This window comes from Lampris incognitus, chromosome 18, assembly GCF_029633865.1.
Source record: "Lampris incognitus isolate fLamInc1 chromosome 18, fLamInc1.hap2, whole genome shotgun sequence".
NCBI lineage: Eukaryota > Metazoa > Chordata > Actinopteri > Lampriformes > Lampridae > Lampris > Lampris incognitus.
In genome coordinates, this window is record NC_079228.1 from 33,166,035 (window position 1) to 33,192,123 (window position 26,089).

Below are 26,089 nucleotides of genomic sequence, written 5' to 3' on the forward strand. Positions count from 1 at the left end.
TCTGGACTGTGGGAGGAAACCGGAGCACCCGGAGGAAACCCACGCAGACACGGGGAGAACATGCAAACTCCACACAGAGGACGACCCGGGACGACCCCCAAAGTTGGACTAACGCGGGGCTCGAACCCAGGACCTTCTTGCTGTGAGGCGACCACGCTAACCACTGCGCCACCGTGCCGCCCACACACATATATACAGCCAACATATCAAATAAATAAATAAATAAATACATTCACTGTCCAAGAGAGTGAATGCCAGGATGACTGTCGTAACTGCCGGTCAGCATGGGCTAGCAGTTAGCTTAGCCTGCCCCCGCTTCAGCGTCCTGTCAGACCACCCTTGGTGTTTCCTCTTCATGTCATCTATGCCTTACAATTCCTTGCAAACACTTGCAACTCTTTCAAAAACAAAATTCTTATTAGTGAAGGATATTCACAGAATGTGGTGGGGAGGCTCCTTCTCTAGTCAATGACCTTGCACTTTCGATGGACTCATTATGGCGCGGAAACGGGCTTCTTCAGCACTATGTCAAGTCCCGAATCACACTGTTTAACTGTTGTGTATCAGGCTTATAACTGCTGTATCATCTGCTGCGATGACCTCAGACCATCACCGGCATCAAGGATTTCCCACAGAGGAGACAGAACATATCGCTGGTGCAGACCACGAAGGCTCATGCCTGACTGCCTTTACCCTGCTGTCTAAGGAAGATGTTGGAAGATTAGAAATTCCGCTTACCAATTCCACATCAAAGCTGAAACGAGTGCCCAGTATGTTGGTTTAAATACAGTCCTGTAGGCGAGCTGCACGGGGTTTAGAGAGCTCTGATCCATGCCGAGGAGCTCTTCCCTGATGAGATTCTTAAATAACTTTTAGAAGTGTACGTGTGCAGTGGCACTTGGCCAACTCCCCCTATCTAAATGTTCTTTACGAGACGTGGAATATAGACATAGTAACTTTCATTTGGCAATTTCTGCCTTGTGTTTGAACGCAGTAGAGGGCTTTTGGCTGATTAATTCAAAGGAGAACTCCAGCGAGTCCCCCAAACTTTAAATATGTCAGCCGGGTAGGATTCAGGAAAGATTTCCAAAAGTTGTGTGCGCGTGTGATCTGAAAGTATGGAGCACATTAGCGTTCCATATGAGAGAAACAATCCATTCTGGACTATGAAACTTTAGTGAATGCAACCGAGAGGGCTATTTCAATATCAATTTCACTGTTGGCTACAATGGGACTGGGTATTACATGAGTCAATAATTCATGACTAAAAAATGAAATGCTGTATATAGTTCTGTGCTCGACTAGGCCTGGCCTCCTGCAAGAACCCTTTAAAGTGCATACATACACTCACACGCATGCACGCACACACAGCCACACACACGCACACGCAGTCACACATGCACACCACTCCAATCTATCCTCCACACACACACGCACACGCACATATGCACAGACACATCGACATAAGCGTGTGAAACGTCTGAGTTTTGCTCGCCATCCCAGCACTGAGGTTATTGACTGTAAAATGGAGGCACATGGCTGGTTATGTTGTGAATGAATATTTCATGAGTTCATATTTCATGGTGTTTCAGTTCCTGTAAATGAAATCCTGTTTAGTGCAGTATGATTAAATAAGTCCTGTTCCGTTACCTGGACTTCAATATGACACAGAAAAACACACACAAACACACACACAAACTAACAAAGGCAAGGATGTAAACATGAAAACCCATGCAGATACTATAGAACATGCACCCAAGCACACACAGACGTGTACAAAGACAAATACAAAAATGCATCTGGACATAAAACAGTATCAAAAATGGAAAGCACCCAAATATGCATTCATACTCATCATAGTCTCTCTCTCTCTCTCTCTCTCTCTCTCTCTCTCTCTCTCTACAACGGCTCCCGCTTGAGGCCAGTAGACCACCCGGGGTCAACTGAGTTGTAAAATTCCACCTTGACATCTCCCCCTCCTATAAAATACATCACATATTAAAAACCATAAAAAAATAACGGATGAAAAATCTCAAATAAAACCCCAAACTTCAGAGCTGACGTGAGGACCTGGTGATGGGGCACCAATGAGGAATAAAGAAAAGAGTGGGGAGGAAGGGAGAGAAAAGAAAAGGGAGGAGTGGGTAAAGGCAAGTTATTTGAAGACAGAGGGAACATGAATAAGATAAAATGGGGATGAATGAAGAGGAAAAGGAGAAGCAAAAGAATGAAATAATAGAAATAGTAATAATAATAATCCTCATCTATATAACAGCACCTTTTTTATACCAAAGTTACAACGTTCTTCACAATAAGATGAAAAAAGATAGAAAGACACACAGACCGATGGATGGATGGATGGATGATGGATGGATGGATGGATGGATGGATGGATGGATGGATGGAAGGACAGATGAACAGATGGCCAGATTAGATAGCTAGCTAGCTAGATAGATATAGATAGATGATGGATGGATGAATGGATGCATAGACAGACAGACAGACAGGCAGACAAACTGAAAAAAATTACACAATAAAGAACAGAATCACACAAGAATTAAGACATTAAAAACCTTTTTTTGCTGTAAAAATAGGTTTTACAGGAGATCTAAAAGAAGAAGGGTGGAAGAACCATAAACCATAAACAACTGTATGCACGACAAGGAGGTTGCGGGGGAAGTGAAGAACTACAACTGACAGCCAGTGGCAGGTTAACCAACCTTGTATCCCCAGACTTCCCACCAGCCATAAACCACCCCTAACCAAAACCCAGCCCGTCAGCTCTTATGCTCCCTTCTCCTACGGCTTAAATACTCTGACACCTCCTTTTCAAGCCCCACTCCTGTTATGGAGGTGCACATGGAGTATGAATGGACTGTTGCTGGTTAATGTGTCGGTCTCTACTATATATTGTCACCAACTGGCTCAAGTCAGACAAAAAGGCAGTGCATGCATGAATAAAAGTCCAAAAGTGAGTTTGTTTCAACTTAAAGGGAAACGATGATGATTTTCATAATTATTTATATCGGTGATACTCAGACAACGGCTCGCAAGCTGCATGCGGCTCCTTGATGACTATATTGTGGCTCTTTAAAGTCTCAAATTTTGCATTTTCTAATGCCTTTTTAATCAAATATTTCACCAGAAACTGTCTGAGACATTTGCAGCAATAACGTTCTTCTTCTTCAGGAATCAGGAACACTGTATTTGTCATTTCATTTCATGCACTTGCACACACGAAATGAAACGAAACAAAACATCGTTTCCCTCAGCCCAGAGCCAACAGTGCAACACACATCCAAAAACTACAAGAACACATATATCCAAACTAACACATATATCCAAACTAAAGAGAAAAAAAATCACTGTCCAGGAGAACGAACGCCAGCCAGAATGACTGTTGGAACTGCCAGTCTGCATGGGCTAGCAGTTAGCTTAGCCTGCCCCGCCTCCATGTCCTATTAGACTGCCCTTGTGTTTCCTCTTCGAGCGCAGCTCCGGACAGAGCTGTGATCCTTGGGCCCACAGGATGCAGCAGACCAGGCTTCCTCAGCCGATCCAATGCCAGCTCTCCCAGACAGACACCTTCAACACACCTCCCCGCACCCCACACGACGACACTAAAAACACAGTCAAGGCTAGGCGAGTCTGCTGCCAGACAACCCTTGGTTTTATCGGAACTGCCGGTCTACATGGGCTAGCAGTTAGCTTAGCCTGCCCCGCTGCCGCGTCCTGTCAGACTGCCCTCGGTGTTACCTCTTTGGGTGCAGCTCTGGGCAGGGCCATGGTCCCTGGGCCCACCGGACGCAGAAGACCAGGTTCTCCCAGCCGATCCAGTGCCAGCTCTCCCAGCCATCAAATGAAGATAAACAGACACAGATGTGGACAAAGACCCTGCTTGGATGGTACTGGGTGAGCCTGCCGCAAACATGAATTCGCGCCGCCATCTTCCCACAATGGTACTGGTAAGGCTGCTGCAAACGTGAATTCGTACCGCTATCTTCCCACACCGGAAGCAGAACGAATTTGCGACAGACTAGAGGCAGCAAAGGCGTATTGCTGTACTCCACATGTCATTTGTAGAACTCCACTGGATGAGCTAAATCCTAACGTAGAGTCCAGTGCAATGGAGAAAATTGATAACACTTCTTGTTGTTTCACAATGTTTGGCATTGAGTATTTCAGCGAATGATCTGTAACTCCAATTTCTGACAGCTCTGCTTGCATGAGGCTTCTGTGTGTGTAATGGTTGGTGCAATCCATCAGAGCATGATCCACAGTTTCCAGCAGTAACGTTAATAATCCAATTTCCCAATAAGATCAACCTATGACCCCACAAAGGTTGGGTCATAATGTGGTTCTTGTGATATTGGGCTATACAAATAAAATTGACTTGACTTGACTATTTCTGAAAAAAAAATATTATCAATGTGGCTTCTGAGTTGGCCAAGTCTGAATATATATATATACACACACACACATACATACATACAGTGGCGCTTGAAAGTTTGTGAACCCTCTAGAATTTTCTATATTTCTGCATAAATATGACCTAAAACATCATCAGATTTTCACACAATTCCTAAAAGAAGATAAAGAGAACCCAATTAAACAAATGGGATTAAAATATTATACTCGGTAATTTATTTATTGAGGAAAATAATCAAATATTACATATCTGTGAGTGGCAAAAGTATTTGAATCTTTGCTTTCAGTATCTGGTGTGACCCCCCCTTGCGCAGCAATAACTGCAACTAAATTTTTCTGGTAACTGTTCATCAGTCCTGCACATTGGCTTGGAGGAATTTTAGCCCATTCCTCCATACAGAACAGCTTCAACTCTGGGATGTTGGTGGGTTTCCTCACATGACCTGCTTGCTTCAGGTCCTTCCACAACATTTCGATGGATTAAGGTCAGGACTTTGACTTGGCCATTCCAAAACATTAACTTTATTCTTCTTTAACCATTCTCTGGTAGAACGACTAGTGTGCTTATGGTCGTTGTCTTGCTGCATGACCCACGTTCTCTTGAGATTCAGTACACGGACAGATTTCCTCAAGAATTTGCTGGTATAATTCAGAATTCATTGTTCCATCAATGACGGCAAGCCGTCCTGGCCCAGATGCAGCAAAACAGGCCCAAACCATGATGCTACCACCACCATGTTTCACAGATGGGATAAGGTTCTTAAGCTGGAATGCAGTGTTTTCGTTTCTCCATACATAACGCTTCTCATTTAAACCATATTTTGGTCTCCTCCGTCTACAAAACATTTTTCCAATAGCCTTCTGGCTTGTCCATGTGATCTTTAACAAATTGCAGATGGGCAGCAATGTTCTTTTTGAAGAGCAGGGGCTTTCTCCTTGCAACCCTGCCATGCACACCATTGTTGTTCAGTGTTCTGCTGATGGTGGACTCATGAACATTACCATTAACCAATGTGAGAAAGGCCTTCAGTTGCTTAGAAGTTACCCTGGGTTCCTTTGTGACCTGCCTACTATTACACGCCTTGCTCTTGGCGTGATCTTTGATGGTCGACCACTCCTGGGGAGGGTAACAATGGTCTTGAATTTCCTCCATTTGTACACAATCTGTCTGACTGTGGACTGGTGGAGTCCAAACTCTTTAGAGATGGTTTTGTAACCTTTTCCAGCCTGATGAGCATCAACAACGCTTTTTCTGAAGTCCTCAGAAATCTCCCTTGTTCTTGCCATGATACACTTCCACAAACATGTGTTGTGAAGCTCAGACTTTGATAGATCCCTGTTCTTTAAATAAAACAGGGCGCCCACTCACACCTGATTGTCTTCCCATTGATCGAAAACAGCTGACTCTAATTTCACCCTCAAATTAACTGCTAACCCTAGAGGTTCACACACTTTTGCCACTCACAGATATGTACTATTGGATCATTTTCCTCAATAAATAAATAACCAAGTATAATATTTTTGTCTCGTTTGTTTAACTGGGTTCTCTTTATCTACGTTTAGGACTTGTGTGCAAATCTGACGATGTTTCATACCAGCCAAAGTGTACCAAATATACTCACTAGTGCTACTTTTGCTCAAAAGATACGGGTCTGAAGGAGCATTGACACCGGAGAACAGAACAGAACAGTGTTGTTAGCAGTTGAAGTACGTCAAGTAGATGTGAGCTGACGCGAGGCCAGACGTCACGAGGCTAGATGCCGCGGGTGTGGGTATTTTTAACGAAATGGATATGAACCTCCTACTCTACGTGCGTCAACCAGCGCCGGTGTGTTCCGGTCCTTCAGTCAACTCATTTCACATATGGCCACTTCATCCAAAATCAAAACATCTGTATTTGAAACACGGATGTGTGGATCCGACGTTCACCTCACCGTCGGCTCTTTAAAGCCTCTCTACAGTGACGTCACAGAGGACCGTTTTTATTCTCTACAGCGGATTAAAGTACATTCATGTAACACTGTTCTTGTCTCTCTCTCTCTCTAGCTCTCTCTCTCACACACACACACACACATGCACATGCGCACACACACAAAGCCCACTGAGGCAATATGTAAGTTGTGATAATGGGCTATACAAATAAAATGGACTTGACTTGACACACACAAAGAAACACACAGAGATTACGTGCTCCGACTCCACAACGACACCACATTACAGGCTGTGTGGAGGTATATAAGGTTATGATAAATTATTAATTCATAGGCCAAAGCCAAACTCACTGAAACTTTAATGTGAATGACTGTGTCAAAAATGTTGCACTGGGGGCGTCTGGGTGGCGTAGCAGTCTATTCCATTGACTAGCTAACACACGCATCGCCGGTTCGAATCCCCGTGTTACCTCCTGCTTGGTCGGGCGTCCCTACAGACGTAACTGGCCATGTCTGTGGGTGGGAAGCCGGATATGGGTGTGTGTCCTGGTCGCTGCACTAGCGCCTCCTCTGGTCGGTCGGGGCGCCTGTTCGGGGGGGAGGAGGAACGTCTCCCTGGTGAAACACCTCACTGATAGGTGAAAAGAAGCAGCTGGCGGCTCCACATGTATTGGAGGAGACATGTGGTAGTCTGCAGCCCTCCCTGGATCGGCAGAGGGGGTGGAGCAGCGACCAGGACCAGGCTCAGAAGAGTGGGGTAATTGGCTAAATTCAGCTGGGGAGAAAAAGGGGAGAACAAAATGTTGCACTGCCCTTTTAAGTCTGTACCTGTGACACATTATGGTTTCCAGAGACAGAGAGATTGCTGTACAGGCAGCCATTACCTGCAGTGGTACTGCATCTGTGCATTTATGTGTGTGTGTGTGTGTGTGTGTGTGCTAGTTTGTGTGTGTGTTTGATTTGTATGCCTGGCTTCAAGGAGTGGGGTCAAAGTGGTGTCGGGGTGATGACCTTGGCTTTAATTATAAGGGAATAGTGACAAGAAAAGAAATGGGTGTAAGGGGACAGAGTGAGAGAGAGAGAGAGAGAGAGAGAGAGAGAGAGAGAGAGAGAGAGAGAGAGAGAGAGAGAGAGAGAGAGAGAGAGCACAGGAGATGAAAAGGACAGAAAAAAAAGGAAGGGAGGGAGGGAGAGAGACAGAGCAAGACAGAGAGAGAGAGGGAGAGCGAGAGTGAGAGGCCAGGGTTGACAGAGGAAGCAAGAGACCAAAGACGTAATAGGAGTGAAAGAGAGAGACAAACGAGAGAGTGAGAGAGAGCACAGGAGATGAAAAAGGACAGAAAAAAGGAAGAGAGGGAAGAAGAGAGAGAGAGAGAGCGACCAGGGTTGACAGAGGAAGCGAGAGAAAAAAGACATAATAGGAGTGACAAGAAAGAGACAAACAAGAGACAGAAAGAGAGAGACAGAGAGAAAGGGACGGGAGGGAAGAAGAGCTGGACTAAGAACGAATGCGCAGACAGTCACAGAGAGACAAAACGCATGTGAATTAGAAAACAAATGGGATGGAGGGGAGGGGGGGGGAGTGATGGAGGGGCTGAAGATGCCGCGACAGAGAATTAGGGAAGAAGGAAGATAAATAATAACAGGAAAAGAGGAGCTGAGAGACAAAGAAAAAGAAGGAGCGATAGAGGTGAGTTGAGGTCTGTTGGTTTGGTGATGGAAGACCTGTCTGACACACACACACACACACACACACACACACACACACACACACACACAAGGCTAGAGTTTGCAGCAAGGCCAGAGTTGAGATAATGTTTATATTTCATGGCCGGGGGTCTATGGCTTATGACTTTAAGAACACACACACACACACACACACACACACACACACACACACACACACAACCACAGTGCTCGTATGCACAGTCTCGCACAAAAATTCTCTTTCCGTCTCTCTAACACACACTATATTATTGACTCGCACCCAACTTTTCACAAAGAAGCACACACACATGCACCATTTCAGTCGCTTTATATCCACAATTATACACCAGCTATAGCCGGCCACTAACACCACAAGCACCCACCTTTATAGTAAATCTCCTCGTTGACGGAGCTGACACGCATTGACAAACACATTCATCTTACAGGGCGCGTTGATGGGATTTTCTCGGGCGTCTGAATCTGAGCGAACCAGCCAGCCTTAATTTGGGGATATTCTCAGCCATATCAGGTGAACGGTTTACGCCGGGGTTTTTTTTTTCCTCTCTCCTTCCGCCGTGTCAGCAAAGTCCAACTTTGCAACTCACGAACACCGTGAAATTCGCTCCGCCGCCTTTTTCACTTCGGCGTACGCCGGGACGCCGGGGTCCGACTTGTCCCGCGGCCTCGGCTATATTCTGCCATTCTGCTTTACGGCGTTGAGATCTGCACGGATAGCCGAACGGCTGCAAATCAAGCAGCGGTCTCGAATGATCAAGCTCCCGCCATAGAGCCTCATTATAAGCATGGATTCCTTTTACACGCCGTCTCTCCTCATTAATTTCCCTATTGATATCTTTGGGGAAATTACTGATGAAGAGCTCCACGGCCATACTGTGGATGGAGGCCCTTAACTAATGACTAATGATTTAAAGATGGTTCAAAACCACAGGCGTTTGCTTACATGCTTCCGTTTGTCTGCCTGTGTAGTCTAGTCTACGCTATGGTCATACAAAGTCATATTCTGTGGCACATCACTCTCGCCTTACTTTCATTACAGCGCACATCAATACGTGCTGCTGAAGAACAATTGTACACAACAGATAGATCTGCCTAAGATCTGCACTAAGAGAATGATGGAAAAGGGATTTCCTTTGGGATCCCACCCCCCTTTTCTCCCCAATTGTACCCAGCCAATTACCCCGCTCTTCCGAGCCGTCCCGGTCACTGCTCCACCCCGTCTGCCGATCCGGGGAGGGCTGCAGACTACCACATGCCTCCTCCCATACACGTGGCGTCCCCAGCCGCTTCTTTTCACCTGACAGTGAGGAGTTTTACCGGGGGGGAAGTAGCGCGTGGGAGGATCACGCTACCCCCCCCCCCCCACATTTCCCCCTCCCCCCCTGAACAGGCGCCCCGACCAACCAGAGGAGGCGCTAGTGCAGCGACCAGGACACATACCCACATCCGGCTTCCCACCCGCAGACACAGCCTGCAGGGATGCCCACCCAAGCCGGGGGTAACATGGGAATTCGAACCGGAGATCCCTGTGTTGGTAGGCAAAAGAATAGACCACTACGCCACCCGGACGCCCAATGGAAATGTTTTCAAGTAGAACAGGAGCAGGGTTTTGTTGGTCGACTAGATATTGCTGATAATGCATTTGCTTTGGAGACAACAAGCTGAATTCTGACAAAACATTTGGAGGAGGACGTGGGTTTTACAAAATGATTCCAAATTAAGAAAATGTGAATTTAAGTATAACTTGCAACATAAACCTATTTAATGCAAAAGCATGTCATTCTATGTTCTGCCCAATCTCGGAACCCAGAGGCTAAATTGTCATCAGACGGCCAATATTTCGGGGCTTCCAGTGTAGCTGCTGGCTGCTCGCTCCCGTTTCCTACCAAGACTTCCTCTTCCATGCTCCCATCACTGTTTACAGTCCGATTAGCAACTTGAGACGCAAGAAGGGAGCTGGGAGTTGAGAGACAACGTCCACGACCAGATCGTTTCACAAGTAGTCAACACGAGCTGCACGTTTCTCCACACAGTACACAAACATCGATACTTTCTGTAGGTGTTTTTGGTCCAGACGACATTTCGGCCAATGCGATCCGCCTCTTCTGCTCCCCACACGGACTGTTGCCAACATGCAACCAAAGCACGTCCCTGTAGAAATTGGTGCCTACTCAAATGTGATTGGTCAATACTGCTCAGACTACAACGGAAACAGAAACCAGAACGCTTCTGGTACTAAAATCTTGCCCCGTGCCTACAGATTCTATATATAAATATACAGAATGTGTTAATAGAGATTATGTTTTGCCTGACAGATCAGTGAGGAGGTGTGGAAGATCCTGAAAGGTTTTCCTCATCAGACTGTTGCGTAGTCTGGGTGGTCTGGTCAGGTTGTGTCCCCAGTTGGGTTGGTGGTGGCGAGGGTGAAGTTCTACATTTCCTCAGGATTATCTTCAGGCCAGGGGGGGTTCTCTCCTGATCCACTTAGGGGACTGATTTCTTCATGATGGGGCTGTCATTTTGGTCGTTGTTGACCAGCTTCTTTGGACGAGGGAGGGTGTGGCTCACTGACTCTCTGCAGCCTCAGCCGAAGGGCACAGCAGCAGGAAGGGAGTTTTTATGGGCGGACCGGAGCCCAAGTGGGTGCCATCTTCAAAGAGAGAAACTGTCCGTGCAACCGACAAGACCAGAGGATGAAAGATAGCTGCCAGCATATGTGAAGAAGACCAACCATCTGCCAAACACCTTTCCCCTTAAATAAGTAAATAATAAATAGCATATTCAGAGAGACAAATTCTCTAGTCATGGTGATCACGTTGTTCATCGACGGTGTGTAAGGAACATAACAGCCCCGGCTAAATCTAACGTCTGAGGTGGCTGAGGTAAAATACAAAATGCTAGCGTTTTGAAATACATATAACACAAGCATTAATCCAATTTTCTAGAGAGTTTAGCTTTGATTAACTTCTGGCTGTCTGGTAAGAGAGTTTGTGCTGCAGCAGAGCACAGCCGGGCAGGTCCCAACATCTAAAGAGAAAAAGACAAGGCTGACTAGAACCAGACACCTGCCTTAAGTTTATCTGATTATTTTCTTTTTGTGGTCTGAATGTTTGTTCTCGGCTTTTCTCTCTCGCATACACAAGCACATCAACACACACACACACACACACACACACACACACACACACACATATTTGTCGCCATCTTATGACCTACCTTTATAGTTGATCTTGAATCCTATGGACCCGACGCTCTCGTCCGACTGGAGGTGGAGCCACATCTGGTGGGTCATACTGACTATCAGGTCGGGAACAAAGCTTCCTGATAGTCTGGGACACGGACAACATTATCTTTACATCACTGCTGGCATCCTCATCAACATCATCAAAATCATTGACTGACTGCAAAATGTCACCAAGTCCTGCCTCCCTTAATTTTGCTACGTCCAATAAACTCTGAGGTTGAGCGCCAACCTTATAGATTCAATGTCACATCAACGCAGTACAGAGTTTGTTCACAATTTCTATTTCTTTTATCCATTTCTTTTTATCCAGACTTTACTATTGTACATTGCATCAAAGCTGCCGTCTGTCTGCGGTCTCTTCGCGGGGTACTGGAGAATGGTCAGAACAATAACGACTTGACACATCAATTAAAGAGGGCGGAAGAGAAAAGGATGAGCGCTGAAGCACACACTGGGACATCACTGTGTCAAATGTTATTTTTCCAGCAGTCGAGATATTTTTCAGTTCTATAAGTGAATGTGAAAAGGTTATTGGGTCCCACATTTGTGGGGAGTCTTCTCATAAATTGACTTCAAGTTATGAGAGGAATAGTAATAGGGATTATTATTCACGTTTGCTGCTTAAAGGCCAGCGACAATCAAGATAACCAAGAAGTAGTGACGGAAGGTGGAATCAGTTCATCTGGACACAGCGGTTATTGGGAGAAACGTTTCATCACTCATCTAAGTGACCTCTTCAGTCTCAGCTGACTGCAGGTATCCCCACCCTTATAAACAATACAGTGGCGTAATGACCGAAACCAATGATCAGTTCCGTATGCAAATTGTCATGACCATTAACTAGAGTTATAATGGCCATGTGCACTATTCACTCTGTAACTCTAGTTAATGGTCACGGCAATTTGCACATGAAACCGATCGTTGGTTTCGGTCGTTATGTCACTGTATTGTTTATTAGGGTGGGGATACATGCAGTCAGCTGAGACTGAAGAGGTCACTTAGATGAGTGATGAAACATCCATCCATCCATTATCCGACCCGCTTATCCTGCTCTCAGGGTCGCGGGGATGCTGGAGCCTGTCCTAGCAGTCATTGGGCACACACACACACACACACACACACACACACACACACACACACCTAGGGGCAATTCAGTACAGCCGATTCACCTGACCTACATGTCTTTGGACATGTGGGAGGAAACCGGAGCGCCCGGAGGAAACCCAAGCACACACGGAGAGAACATGCAAACTCCACACAGAGGACAACCCGGGACAACCCCCAAGATTGGACTACCCCGGGGCTCGAACCCAGGACCTTCTAGCTGTGAGGCGACCACGCCAACCACTGCGCCACCGAATCTCTCAATAAACGCTGTGTCCAGATGAACTGATTCACTGCTCTGTGATTTCTTGACCTGGATTAATGAGCATTCATCAAGACAACCAAAAAGTAGATGTTTTAGTTTTTTACATGCAGCCATAGAGCGAGAGATAGATAGATAGATAGATTGATTTATAGACAGACTAGTTAAACAGAGAGACAGGACTGACAGACTGACAGATCGACCTGGATCAAAACGTGGTGGTGCATTTTTTTCTGTTCATTTCATCTCATAATTATGAACCCGGTCAAGGCAGCAGATGAGTGGACAGCTCGGAGAGAGCGGCGGCAAAGTTGTCAGCCCAAGATAAATACGGGACATTGACTTTCACAATACTTTAATGTGATTGTTGCAGTTTTATGGCTCTCATTAGCCTTTTGTCCACGGTCACCCTCAAGGCCGGTGTAATGAGCCAAGCCGGTGCAAATCGCCCGGGCTTCGCCGCCGGGGTTTACAGTGGAGTTCAACGCAAGTTTGTTGTGCACACATCTCAGGCTCTTAACACCTCCTACACTCTGGAGGAGGTGGGTTTCTTTTTCCTTTTTTTTAGTCGATGGATGGGATTTCATAATGATGGGTAAATGTCTATTTCAACTGACAAACCAAAAACAGACAAGGAAAATGTGAAAACACAGACCTGTCCTGGCTTTTCTTTATTTTCTTTTTCATCAGGGCGGCTTTTTTTAAATGGTTAAAATATTATACACGCTCTGCACACACCTTCACCAATGGAAAGATCTCAACCCACATTGTGAAGGACACACAGCGATCGTACTTTTATCAGTGGGAATAGATCTATGATGTGGCTAGTAAAGACATATCCATCCATTATCCAAACCGCTTATCCTGCTCCCAGGGTTGCAGGGATGCTGGAGTCTATCCCAGCAGTCATTGGGCGGCAGGCGGGGAGACACCCTGGACAGACCACCAGGCCATCACAGGGCCGACACACAGACACACACTCACACCTAGGGGCAATTTAGTATGGCCGATTCACCTGACCTACATGTCTTTGGACTGTGGGAGGAAACCCACGCACACACGGAGAGAACATGCAAACTCCACACAGAGGACGACCCGGGACGACCCTCAAGGTTGGACTACCCTGGGGCTCAAACCCAGGACCTTCTTGTTGTAACGCGACCACGCTAACCACTGCGCTGCCCAGTAAATACACATATTTATCGATATTATCTATATCTATACTCTATCATTTTCTATATTATTCTTTATTATATCACCTATTTATGATGTGGACTGTAAATAGATATATCTGAATTGATTCAAAGCCTGTAGAATCTCTTTCACATCCAGATTTTGATGATATAATCTCAGTAAAAAAAAAAATTACTTACACTTGTAGTATAGTGGTCGGGTCTCCCACCTCTCCGCCGTCCCCTATGGTCAGAGTATCGTAGGCTATCTCGAGGTCAAACTCCTCAAAGTTGATTTGGATTACCTGCAGCATACACAAACAAACAAACACGTACACATGTCAGGTTTAATGTGCAAACTTGAGTTGTAAATCTTCCAAGTTGCTCCGAATGACGTAATGCATGCAAAAGGCACACAGGCAAAATGTGTTTGAACCCGCGCATGATCGTGCACACGTATACACACAAACACACACGCACACACACACACCAACAAGGACACTTTAACTTTTATGATCTGAGTATCATTGACAATCTCCAGATCAATCTCTTTAAAAATTGATGTGGCTTACTCACAAAATACACAAACAATGCATAATAACACACAGAGAGATTACTGCATCTTCTAGTGAAGTTGTTCAAAGTCAAATTCACAAGATAAATAGATGTTAGCTGGTGTTGTGCTGGTGTTGTGCTGTCCCTCCCCTATCCCCCCCCCCCCCCCCCGGTGGGGCATCTCTGGATTTCCAGATTCACATCATCCCAAACCTCCCACTACAACTGAAGCACCACCAGCCCAATGCTCATTAATAGAGGCAGGCACACAGCTATTTCCCTCTCTTTCCTCTGTCTCCTGCATGCTCATGCGTCATTAGCGGCCATGTTTACTACGCGCATGCTAATATCCTCTTATTACCAAGCATATAAGAGTGGATTCAGTATTAAGTATTCTCTTTTTACAGTCAGCTCACATAATCTTAGCTTTTTGTTAATAGGAAGCCTAAAACAAGGCCCTGGGCACATGGTGGCATTAGCGTGGATGCTAAAGCACAAACAGCTCATCCTGGAGAGGATATTAACCACAGAATCTATGAAGATGGAAGAGCTAAAAAAATGTAAAAAAAAATAAACAACTTTCAGTGTACTTGAACCCCATCCATGTGTTCTCACTTCTGTTCCCTTGTTTATCTGTGTGTCAGTCTTGTTACAAGATTTGCTGTCGTTCATTAACAAGATGGGGTTGGTTTATTTGCCTGGCGCACTTCTTTTGGGTCTCGGAGCAATCTAAATTCTGATTTCCTTTCAATGGCAGCAGATGAAGTGGCAGCTTGCCCCCTTCTTTTGCCTGCCAGCGGTGAAGTTAGCTATGCTCAAATCAAAATAAATCAAGCAAGTGACATAGCCATCGAATGGCATGTGCTTAAAAAGCACATAAAATGTGAGTTAGTGAGCCAGATAACAAATAATCAACAACGCCATCACTCAGCTTGACTACAGAGAAATGAGGTGATGAAGATGGCAAACTTAAAGGAGTTATACTTCCATTACGAATTATACCGACTTAGTGGTACATGAGAGAAAAGATAAGATCATCTATTTTAATCACCAGAGGGAAGCTGTACCACCAACTGACTTGAACGGTGCCAGGGGACGGATACTTTATGTCAGTAGATATATATGGTTGAGTAGGGGAGCAGATTACAGCCAGTACCATCTAAAATCCTGCTAAAACTCCCTCGAATAAATACATGCCAATTATATAAATATCCCCCCCACACACACACACACCCACAGTGACATAATTATAGTAGCGAGCTAATGCTAGCCCAGTTTGATACCGGTCCTGTGGTGGAAGCTGACTGACTCTACTTTGGCCTCCTGTTTAAACTGTGTTTAGCCCTGTTTGACCCCGTGATGGCTCCCATGTTGGGAAGCCCTGCAGCGTAAACTGACCTAGTGCTGTTAAGCTCTCTAATGTGGGGGGGGGGGGGATGCTAGCCCTCCTTGACCCTGTAGTGCAAAAAACCATGACATCTCTATTTTTGCGTATGTCCTTTCCTGAGCTACTCCAATATCACATCAGCACAGTTCACACAGCATTAAACACAGCTTGGCTGTAACTACATCACAGACACTGTCAGTGTGTGTTCACATGACTGTGTGTGTGTGTGTGTGCGTGTGTGTGTGGGTGTGTTTATTACACTTTGAGTTGAACACAACTAAAGTATGGCCATATAATACATAATTGCCTATATGAACCCCTTTATGTGTGTGTTCATTCAGCACATTCTTCTCTCTTTATGCCTCTGTCTCTGCAAGTGTCTGTGTTTGTGACGTGAAATGGATGGCACTAAATACCCTACATATATCTCCTTTACTCTAATTGGTTAGTATTCACAAAAAACATCCATTTCTCTCTCTCTGTATCTGTCTCTCTTGGTCCATGTGCATCTCTCTTACTATATCCGTCTTTGGCTCTCTATCCCTCTCTGTCTCGCTCTCTGCCCCCCCCCCCCGTCATCCTCTTTGTCTCTTCCTTTCTAATTGGCTGCTCCATTCCACCATTCCATCTATCTCTGGCTCCTGGCCAATGAGGCGACAGAATTGGATTTCTGCTTGATAAAGCACTTCCTCTGCTTGTCGCAGCAGCAACAGTAAAGTGGAGAAAGGCTCCTCCCGCCCTAGCCTATAACAAGCCACTGGAATACCTTAAAGAAACACCCAGAAACTCAAATCACCTGGTGTAAAGACAGAGTCAGAGATCTAAGGTGGGTGCAGATAGGGGCTGAATAACAGACTATGGCGGTATTATCCTGGCTTGGGACCGGCACTAAGAATCACTGGCTTGTGCGTCCTCAGTGGCTGGTTTGACGGTATTACAGAAGACAGCTTTCCCTTTTACATGCTCCCTCTGTGACTTTATAAATGAGACTGGTTGTCCTACGTAAACGACCACATAGGATGCATTTTCAAGTCTTCGAAAATGCCTAGTAAAAGTGTTGTTGATGCTCAAGCCCCCCTACAGACCAAAGAAGGACGTGAATTTTTGACTGAGCTACAGTCTCTCAAAAACTACACGATTAGACAAAGATAGCCTATCAGTTTCTTTGTTCAACACGGTGACAGCTAGCAGTAACCACTATCTAACCTTAAACTTAATAATACCATCCATCCATTATCCAAACCACTTATCCTGCTCTCAGGGTCGCGGGGATGGGACAATTTAGTACGGCCAATTCACCTGACCTACATGTCTTTGGACTGTGGGAGAAAACCGGAGCCCCCGGAGGAAACCCATGCAGGCACAGGGAGAACATGCAAACTCCACACAGAGGACAACCCGGGACGACCCACCAAGTTTGGACTACCCCGGGGCTCGAACCCAGGACCTTCTTGTTGTGAGGCGACTGGGCTAACCACTGCGCCACCGTGCCGCCCAACTTAATAATTTTCTAACCTTAATAATAAAATTAAGCACTATTTAAAGGGAAAGTTCCCAGCCTTTCACCCTTATCTATGTCTATCAGCGACAGGGATAGCGCACGAAAAACACCTACAATTGTTCCCGATCATTTCTGCATCTCTGGAGCGCTGAAACCGAGTTTTATTGTGGACGCAAAGTGACGTATCATGGTGGCCGGATAAAGCTACAGCCTGGCAGGGTTTCTAATACTCTACCACTACTACTACTACTACTACTACTACTACTACTACTACTACTACTACTCTAATCTACTATAAACAGATGTTCAAACAACACACCCTCGATCTCTCGGCTAAACTACTTTTCCGATGATGTAAATGACGTCCCACAACGCTATCACCGAGGACTTTATGGACGACAATACAGAAGCTAGCATGCAGCCATGCATTCTGGTATATGTAGGCACTGTGGGGAAGACACTGGGAGCGGGAGAACACCGCTTTCTCCATCAATACAGTACTCAGTGAGGACTTTACTGCTTCAGTCGACTACATTTCTCATCAGTACTGATTGCACGCACACACACAAATACACAAACAAAACCACTGATTATGAAATTTACCTTTAACCCTAAACTTGCCCACTAACTAATCTTAACCACTGTAACTGTACTTGCAGTCGCTACGAGCTAACTCACCCACAGTGATCGCTTGTGAGGGGAAGACCATCCCGTTCACAGCCGAGCCAAAGAGCACTGTGGGTGTTTTGTTTGCAGGTCTAGTTATCATTCATTTTCAGACGTTGGTCAGTCTTTGCGATTCCAGTCAGTCGGTCTACTCGGTCGTTCCGGATGTTTGTGGGGTAGGTATAAATCGTATCGCTGTGTCGAGAGTTAGCTTATGAAAATGTGTTTCAGCGTGTCTTTCTGTTCTCCACACAGACCTCTGTCCAAGTTAGCGGCTCTACACAGACCCATGTGAGGAATGTTGGACATGGCTATCACCGTTGGGACGTTGGCTATCTTGTTCTTAAAGTTGAGCTTTTTTTATTTTTAATCTCTGTCTCTCACTGTTTGGAGTGCTAAAACATCCATCCATCCATCCATTATCCAAGCTGCTTACCATTCATCCATCCATCCATCCATCCATTATCCAAGCTGCTTATCATCCATCCATTATCCAAGCTGCTTATCATCCATCCATCCATCCATCCATTATCCAAGCTGCTTATCATCCATCCATTCATCCATTATCCAAGCTGCTTACCATCCATCCATCCATCCATCCATCAATCCATTATCCAAGCTGCTTATCATCCATCCATTATCCAAGCTGCTTATCATCCATCCATCCATCCATTATCCAAGCTGCTTACCATCCATCCATCCATCCATTGTGCAAGCTGTTTATCATCCATCCATCCAGCCATCCATTATCCAAGCTGCTTATCACCCATCCATCCATCCATCCATCCATCCATCCATCCATTATCCAAGCTGCTTATCATCCATCCATCCAGCCATCCATTATCCAAGCTGCTTATCACCCATCCATCCATCCATCCATCCATCCATCCATTATCCAAGCTGCTTACCATCCATCCATCCATCCATCCATCCATCCATTATCCAAGCTGCTTATCACCCATCCATCCATCCATCCATCCATCCATCCATCCATCCATCCATCCATCCATCCATCCATCCATCCATTATCCAAGCTGCTTATCATCCATCCATCCATCCATTATCCAAGCTTCTTATCATTCATCCATCCATCCATCCATTATCAAAGCCGCTTATCACATCAATCTGAAATTGCTATTAAGACCATTAAGACTATTAAGACTTGGTCCTTTCCATTGACAATGGAAAAAAAAGAAAGAAAGAAAAAAGAAACCATTGCTGGTCATATAAATCCATTTCTGCCTTCTGCTTTATTGACATATGTTATGTGCATACCCTTTCGTTACCATAGCCATAACCATAGCCCTAGTGACTCAATTCAGTTTTCCTACCTTTCCTACATATATTTCATTGGTTCTGTGTATTTCTCCCCCTTTCTGTTTTCCTTATCAGTATTAACAGAGTATGTATCTTATCTGTATTAACAGAGAAAGTATTTGATATGGAGTACGTGCAGCACTGTTTTGCTATAAGTGGCTGGTGTATTACTTTGCATATGCAAACACTTTTGAGGTTATGCTAAGTTGGCATGTAAATCCAACCTTGAATACAGGAGTAAGGTCTGCATGCTAAATTGCTCCCAAAAGCTATTTCATTTGCAGCGTTTCGATTGAAACGTTGCAGATAAAATAGCTTTTGGGAACAATTTAGCATTCAGACCTTACTCTTTTCGTCTTACACTTTAATAATATTTTCTGCATGTGTGCATAATTGGTGCCTCTTCTGTGTAAATCCAACCTTCAACCAACTTATACCATATTAGCATTCAACAAGGCAACCTTAATGACAGCCGGTAACAGCTGAACAAACGGGGATGAAACCGCTACAGATCTTGTCTTATCTTCTGGTCCCGGTGTGATTTGGACTATTTTGGGACTATCCTTTATTTGATTGTTCGACTTGACTGTGGAGAGAGAATGAATAAGATTGAGGAGATAAAAGAGGAAACAAGAAAAAAAAGAAAAGAAAAAAGAAACAAGTTAAATAGGGAGGGAGCCGTATAACGTAGTTTAACTGTGAGCAGATGCGAGGAAGAGAAGGGAAAAGGAAACGAGGGAGTTAAGGAAGAAAAGAGGAGAGAAGAGAAAAGTCCAGTAACGGCCATACTGTCCTGCCATTTCCAAGGTTAAATGAGAATGGAAGAGAATGAATTGGCTCTAAAGGCTCATTCTGCCAAAACTAAATGAAGCAATAACATCGGCAAGCCATAGAACCCCATTAACACTTAACCTCTGGGAGAGAGGGGGAGAGAGAAAGAACCGAGAGAGAGAGCGACTGAGGGGGAAGGATGGAGATGAGAAGACGGTGAAAGATGAAGAGACAAACATGGAGAGACAGAACAGAGACACATAGATGAGAAAGTGGAGATGAGAGGATGGGGGGAAAAAGACCCAGAGACAGAGAGAACAAGTTATGGAAACTCATTTACACTTTACCTTGAGAGGAGAAAGAGTGAGGAATAAAATATGTGTGCGAGTATGTGTGTGTGTGCGTGCGTGTGTGTGTGTGTGTGTGCGTGTGTGCGTGCGTGTGAGAGAGAGAGTGCAATATCTGAGATGGGGAGAGTGACAGAAGAACAGCGAGACAGAGAAATTTCCCCTCAAGTGCCCTCCCCCACCTTCTTTTTATTCTCTCCCTCTGCATAGTCATTTGATGGTTTCAGGCCGACTTCTTTAATGAAGAAGCCGGGTAATTCTGAGGACAAAGCCTCTGGGGGGGCGAAAAAAAGAGAGAGCGAGTGAGAGTGAGAGAGAGAGAGAGTTAAGAGATGGGGGAGAGACCGGGGAGACTGATACGCAGTGGAGTGAAAGTCAGCTGGGTGGGAAAATAAAAGAGAAAGAGGGAAATGTACAGGTGATAAAAGAGAGGTACTCTGCTGGGAGAGCCAGGGTAAGCTGTGACCACGGTGCTTTTTGTTTTTGTTTTTTTAAATTGGTCCAACGTCATAAAACCAATAGTCATGGTAATCTGAATTCTGCGTTTAATATATTGGCAGGTGGTTGAAAAGTTAAAATAAAAGTGGTTTTGAAAAACAATTCTGAAAATACATCCACTAAGCGACCCATTTTGGAGACCGGCACCTGTCCTATCAAGCTATAACTGGTGTATTCTCCAGGTTTAACACAGGCTGCAATTTTGGGCATTATTGAAAGCATGTTAAAAGCCCCTGTTATCTTCAGCAGCCCTTCTGAACTAAACAAAAGTACACTCAAATATAATTAAAAAAAAAAGCTTCCTTTCCTTAACATCCAGACAAATAAGAAAAATAAAGAACGACACTTTATTTTGCCATCGTATTCTGACACTGAAATGGGCCTCCCTCATTTAACCCCTCCTATTGTATAGGAGCAGCGGGCAGCTGCAGGGCCCGGGGACCAACTCCAGTTCTTCTTTCCACTGCCTTGCTCAGGGGCACAGGCAGGAGTATTAACCCTAACATGCATGTCTTTTGATGGTGGGAGGAAACCGGAGCACCCGGAGGAAACCCGCGCAGACACGGGGAGAACGTGCAACCGCCACACAGGAAGGGCCTGGGGTTCGAACCCAGGACCCTTCTTGCTGTGAGGCAACGGCGCTACCCACTGGACCACCGTGCCAGTCGTGCTCTCGCGGACAAATGAATAGTGTCTTTATCATACTATGATGCATAATATAGCACTGTGTTGTCGTGTTTGGAAAATCGTGCCCCCTGCTGAGTCTTTCTGGTTGTAAAGAAAAGATCTCAGCGCGGTAAAACGGACAAAGCAGCCCGCTGGACAGCGATGACACAGATCTGACAGGACTCACAGCGGGCAATAACACAGGCTGATTCATGAGCTTATCCATCAGCTTTCGCAACCGATGAAGCGGTGTAACAAGCGTTATGTGATAAACACTATTTTAAAACCACTACGGGACCCCAACAGCTGTGTGTTGTGTGTTGTCGTGTGCAGGTCTTAACTGAAGTTTTGTAGCGCTGTGTGTGCAGAACACGCACACGCATTGGCCACGCGTGCTAACTGGACTTTACATATTCTATACCCTATTCATTTTATCCATCCCTATCTCTCTCTCTCTCTCTCTCGGACACACTCAAACACACACACACGCACACACACATGGGAAGCAGAGAGGTATTAACAATGTAGCCTTCAACAGTCACATACACCATGTAGCCTTCACAGTGAATGTACCGCTCGAGGCCATAAACCAGAGACCTTGGACTCTGAAGAAGAGGAATGTGTGTGTGGGTGTGTGTGTGAGAGAGAGAGAGAGAGCCAGCGTTTTGGATGGAGAGATAGTTATGTATGTCTAATTGCATGCCTCGAAAACCGAGAGTGTAGCATAGTGGGTCTGGGTCTGCGTATGTGCAGAGAGAGGGAACGTATGTGCAGACCAACGAAATGGTGTTCGAGAAAGCGATATCAATTGTGTGTGCGTGCGTGCGTGTGTGTGGTTCCCTGATGCAGGTGGGTGTTGCTATTGACGACAGTGCGGTCGCCACAGTGACCCTGGGTGGAATGAGAAAGTGTCTGCTGAATACCAATCGGATTCCTCCTGGGGCGTGCGCCACCCTATCACAGCTATCCATCTGACCCTCGGCCCGCTGGCTCAAGTTGACTTGTGTAATTGTTCCACACTTTAATTATGCATTTCACTTTGATCAACCGGGAAATTCACTAAAATTTACTCAAATGAGCACTTGTGAAATTAGTACTTGTATGTAAGTAGAGTATTTGACGATTATATCCATGTTTACATGTGCATGTACACGTGTGCACATGCAAGAGGCATTCTTGCATGTATGTTAGTGCACTTGTGATAAAGACAGCTATTATAAACACACAGTATGCGTTGCTGTACAACTGAATAGCATTTTTTCTTGTGTGACAGAGAGATGGAGAGAGAGATGATAGAGAGATGACAGAGATGACAGAGATGGAGCGAGATGATAGAGATGGAGAGAGAGATGATAGAGATGGAGATAGAGATAATAGAGAGATAGAGAGAGATGATAGAGAGATGACAGAGAGATATAACAGAGATGGAGCAATGGAGAGAGAGATGATAGAGAGATGGAGATAGACATGATAGAGAGAGATGACAGAGATGGAGAGAGAGATGGAGAGAGATGATAGGGATATGGAGATAGAGATGATAGATGGAGAGAGATGACAGAGACATGACAGAGAGAGATGACAGAGAGATGGAGAGAGATGATAGAGATGGAGAGAGCGATGATAGAGAGAGATGACAGAGAGAGACGATAGAGAGAGATGGAGAGAGAGATGATAGAGAGATGGAGAGAGAGAGAGAGACAGATGATAGAGAGAGATGGAGAGAGAGAGAGAGAGATGATAGAGAGAGATGGAGAGAGAGATGATAGAGAGATGACAGAGATGACAGAGATGGAGCGAGATGATAGAGATGGAGAGAGACGGAGATAGAGATGATAGAGAGATAGAGAGAGATGACAGAGATGGAGCGAGATGATAGAGATGGAGAGAGAGATGATAGAGATGGAGAGAGATGGAGATAGAGATGATAGAGAGACAGAGAGAGATGATAGAGAGATGACAGAGAGAGATGACAGAGATGGAGCAATGGAGAGAGAGATGATAGAGAGATGGAGATAGAGATGATAGAGAGAGATGACAGAGATGGAGAGAGATGATAGGGATATGGAGATAGAGATGATAGATGGAGAGAGATGACAGAGACATGACAGAGAGAGATGACAGAGAGATGAAGAGAGATGATAGAGATGGAGAGAGCGGTGATAGAGAGAGATGATAGAGAGATGGAGATAGAGATGATAGAGAGATGGAGATAGAGATGATAGAGAGATGGTAGAGAGAGATGATACATGGAGAGAGAGATGGAGAGAGAGATGATAGAGAGATGGAGAGAGAGACATTTACCTTATTGGGGTTTGAAGCTGTGATTATCCACACACACTGTGCGTTGCTCTCATACTGAATTGGGAAGTTAGGCGACGTGAACGTTCCTGACGGCCCCTGCAGGTTGCTGCCACAAGTTTTCACTGTGAACAGAGAGGGAGGCCGTCATTGTTCTCATTACCATACACCTGCCGTGATAAAAGTTAAGGATTAAAACAGTCTTGGTAATAAGAGAAACATCAGCAGTGCGACAACTGTTAATCAGAAGGACAACAGTGGCACTAATAGGCGCAGTAGGAGGATTGGAGTACACAGTCCACACCGAACACGAGAAAACCCATTTGTAATTCAATGAAATGGTTTAAAGTGACACAAATGCTCCGCCGACGACCACGGGAGGGCGAGCAGGGACATTTTTGATCTCAAGAAGAGGAGAGGAGAGGAGGAACCGAGTTGGGGAGGGAATGGAGGCCAGCCGAGGAGGTCAGATAGACGTTATTGATACTGTCAGCAGCATCTCCTTGGGAAGCCGCGCATAATTGGAAGCTCCTGGCAGTGAAATACCACAGGATTAACCGGCGGTGAGATATTGACTGATCAGGATGTTCACCAGCAATTTACTCTCCGCACACAAGTCAACAAGTTCAGCGGCGAGCTGGCGCGCACTTCCAGCCAGCCGCTTCATTTCATGTTTTTTTTCTAAAAAAAAAAAAAAAAAAAAAAACATCGGTTACTATCAGAACATTTAAACAGAACTGTTCAACAGCCTTAATTACTCAGTTGAATAATTATAAAAGAGCCCTTTGGCCACCTTCTGCAGAAACACCAACTTAAAAACGGCGGTGTGAGTTTCTCATAGCCCCGTTATCAGCCCGATCCATTACGCTGCCCTCTGAGACGGAGCACACGTTCCAAAATCAGGACAAGAAATGATAACTAGAGCACCCGCGTGGCGTGGCGGTCTATCCCGTTGCCTACCAACACGGGGATCGCCAGTTCGAATCCCCGTGTTACCTCCGGTTTGGTCGGGCGTCCCTACAGACACAGTTGGCCGTGTCTGCAGGTGGTGGCTATGTGTCCTGGTCGCTGCACTAGCGCCTCCTCTGGTCCGTTGGGGGGAGGGGGAACTGAGGGGGTGATGCTCCTACATGCTACGCCCCCCCCCCCGGTGAAACTCCTCACCGTCAGGTGAAAAGAAGCGGCTGGTGACTCCACATGCGGTGGTCTGCAGCCCTCCCCGGATCGGCAGAGGGGGGGCAGCAGCGACCGGGGCGGCTCGGAGGAGCGGGGCGACATAGATTTGGGGCCCCCGTCGAGCTTAAACACATAACGAATTTTGGTAGAAACTGGATCCCCCTCTCTCCACGCATCTCCGCATGGCAGTATCATGGCGTGTCGTGTTGTGTTTGTGCAGCCTACACTAATACAAACTCGCAAACATGCAAACAATGAAATACAAACACCCCAGCGGGGCTCGCTGGGGTGTTGAAAATGACACGTTCTGGTTCTTCGGTAAACCAGCTCAGCTATTGTTAGGCCGTGTGTTGGGACGGAGTGTAACGGAGAACCCGCGTGTCTGTCCTTGGGTCGTCCTGTTGGAGTTGGGAGGTAATTTTCTGGTTGGTTTGAAGCAGCGTTTGTTGCTTAATTAGTTTGTTCAGCGGTAGGCCACAAGAGCACTTACTGTTAGCAGGCGCGCACACACACACACACACACACACACACACACACACACACACACACACACACACACACACACACACACACACCAGCATTCACACGCCAGTAGGCCAGATCACTTACAGTACTTTTATCAATAGCACACAATACACACACACGTAAACACGAGTGAAGACGTGCATAAACACACACACACGCACAGACACATCCAATTTACTCACACACACACACACACACACACACACACACACACACACACACACACACACACACAGGACTAAGCCTCAGGAGCACTTTACCGTTATCTGTCAAAAGCACCCTCTAATGGTTTTTACACACACACACACACACACACACACACACACACACACACACACACACACACACACACACACACACACACACACACACAAGAACACTTACATCTCATTAATACAGAAACACCTAACTCCCAGATAAGCACGCTCACATATTCAGAGGGGGGGGGGTCACACAGACTCCCCGATTCCCCTACACACACCCTCACACGCACACACAACTGATCACAGACACACA

The 26,089-nt window shown here is 45.6% G+C and overlaps 1 protein-coding gene across 1 annotated transcript in view; it reads right to left on the bottom strand.

The window, feature by feature from the left end:
* Window positions 1-26,089, bottom strand: part of LOC130128423 (CUB and sushi domain-containing protein 3-like) — a 502,508-nt gene that overhangs the window by 165,345 nt on the left and 311,074 nt on the right. Inside the window, exons 10-12 of the mRNA XM_056298036.1 lie at window positions 23,876-23,997; window positions 14,068-14,171; window positions 11,301-11,413 (exon numbers count right to left, since the gene is read on the bottom strand). Coding sequence (XP_056154011.1) covers window positions 11,301-11,413; window positions 14,068-14,171; window positions 23,876-23,997 — 339 coding nt within the window. The remainder of the gene's footprint in view (window positions 1-11,300; window positions 11,414-14,067; window positions 14,172-23,875; window positions 23,998-26,089) is intronic.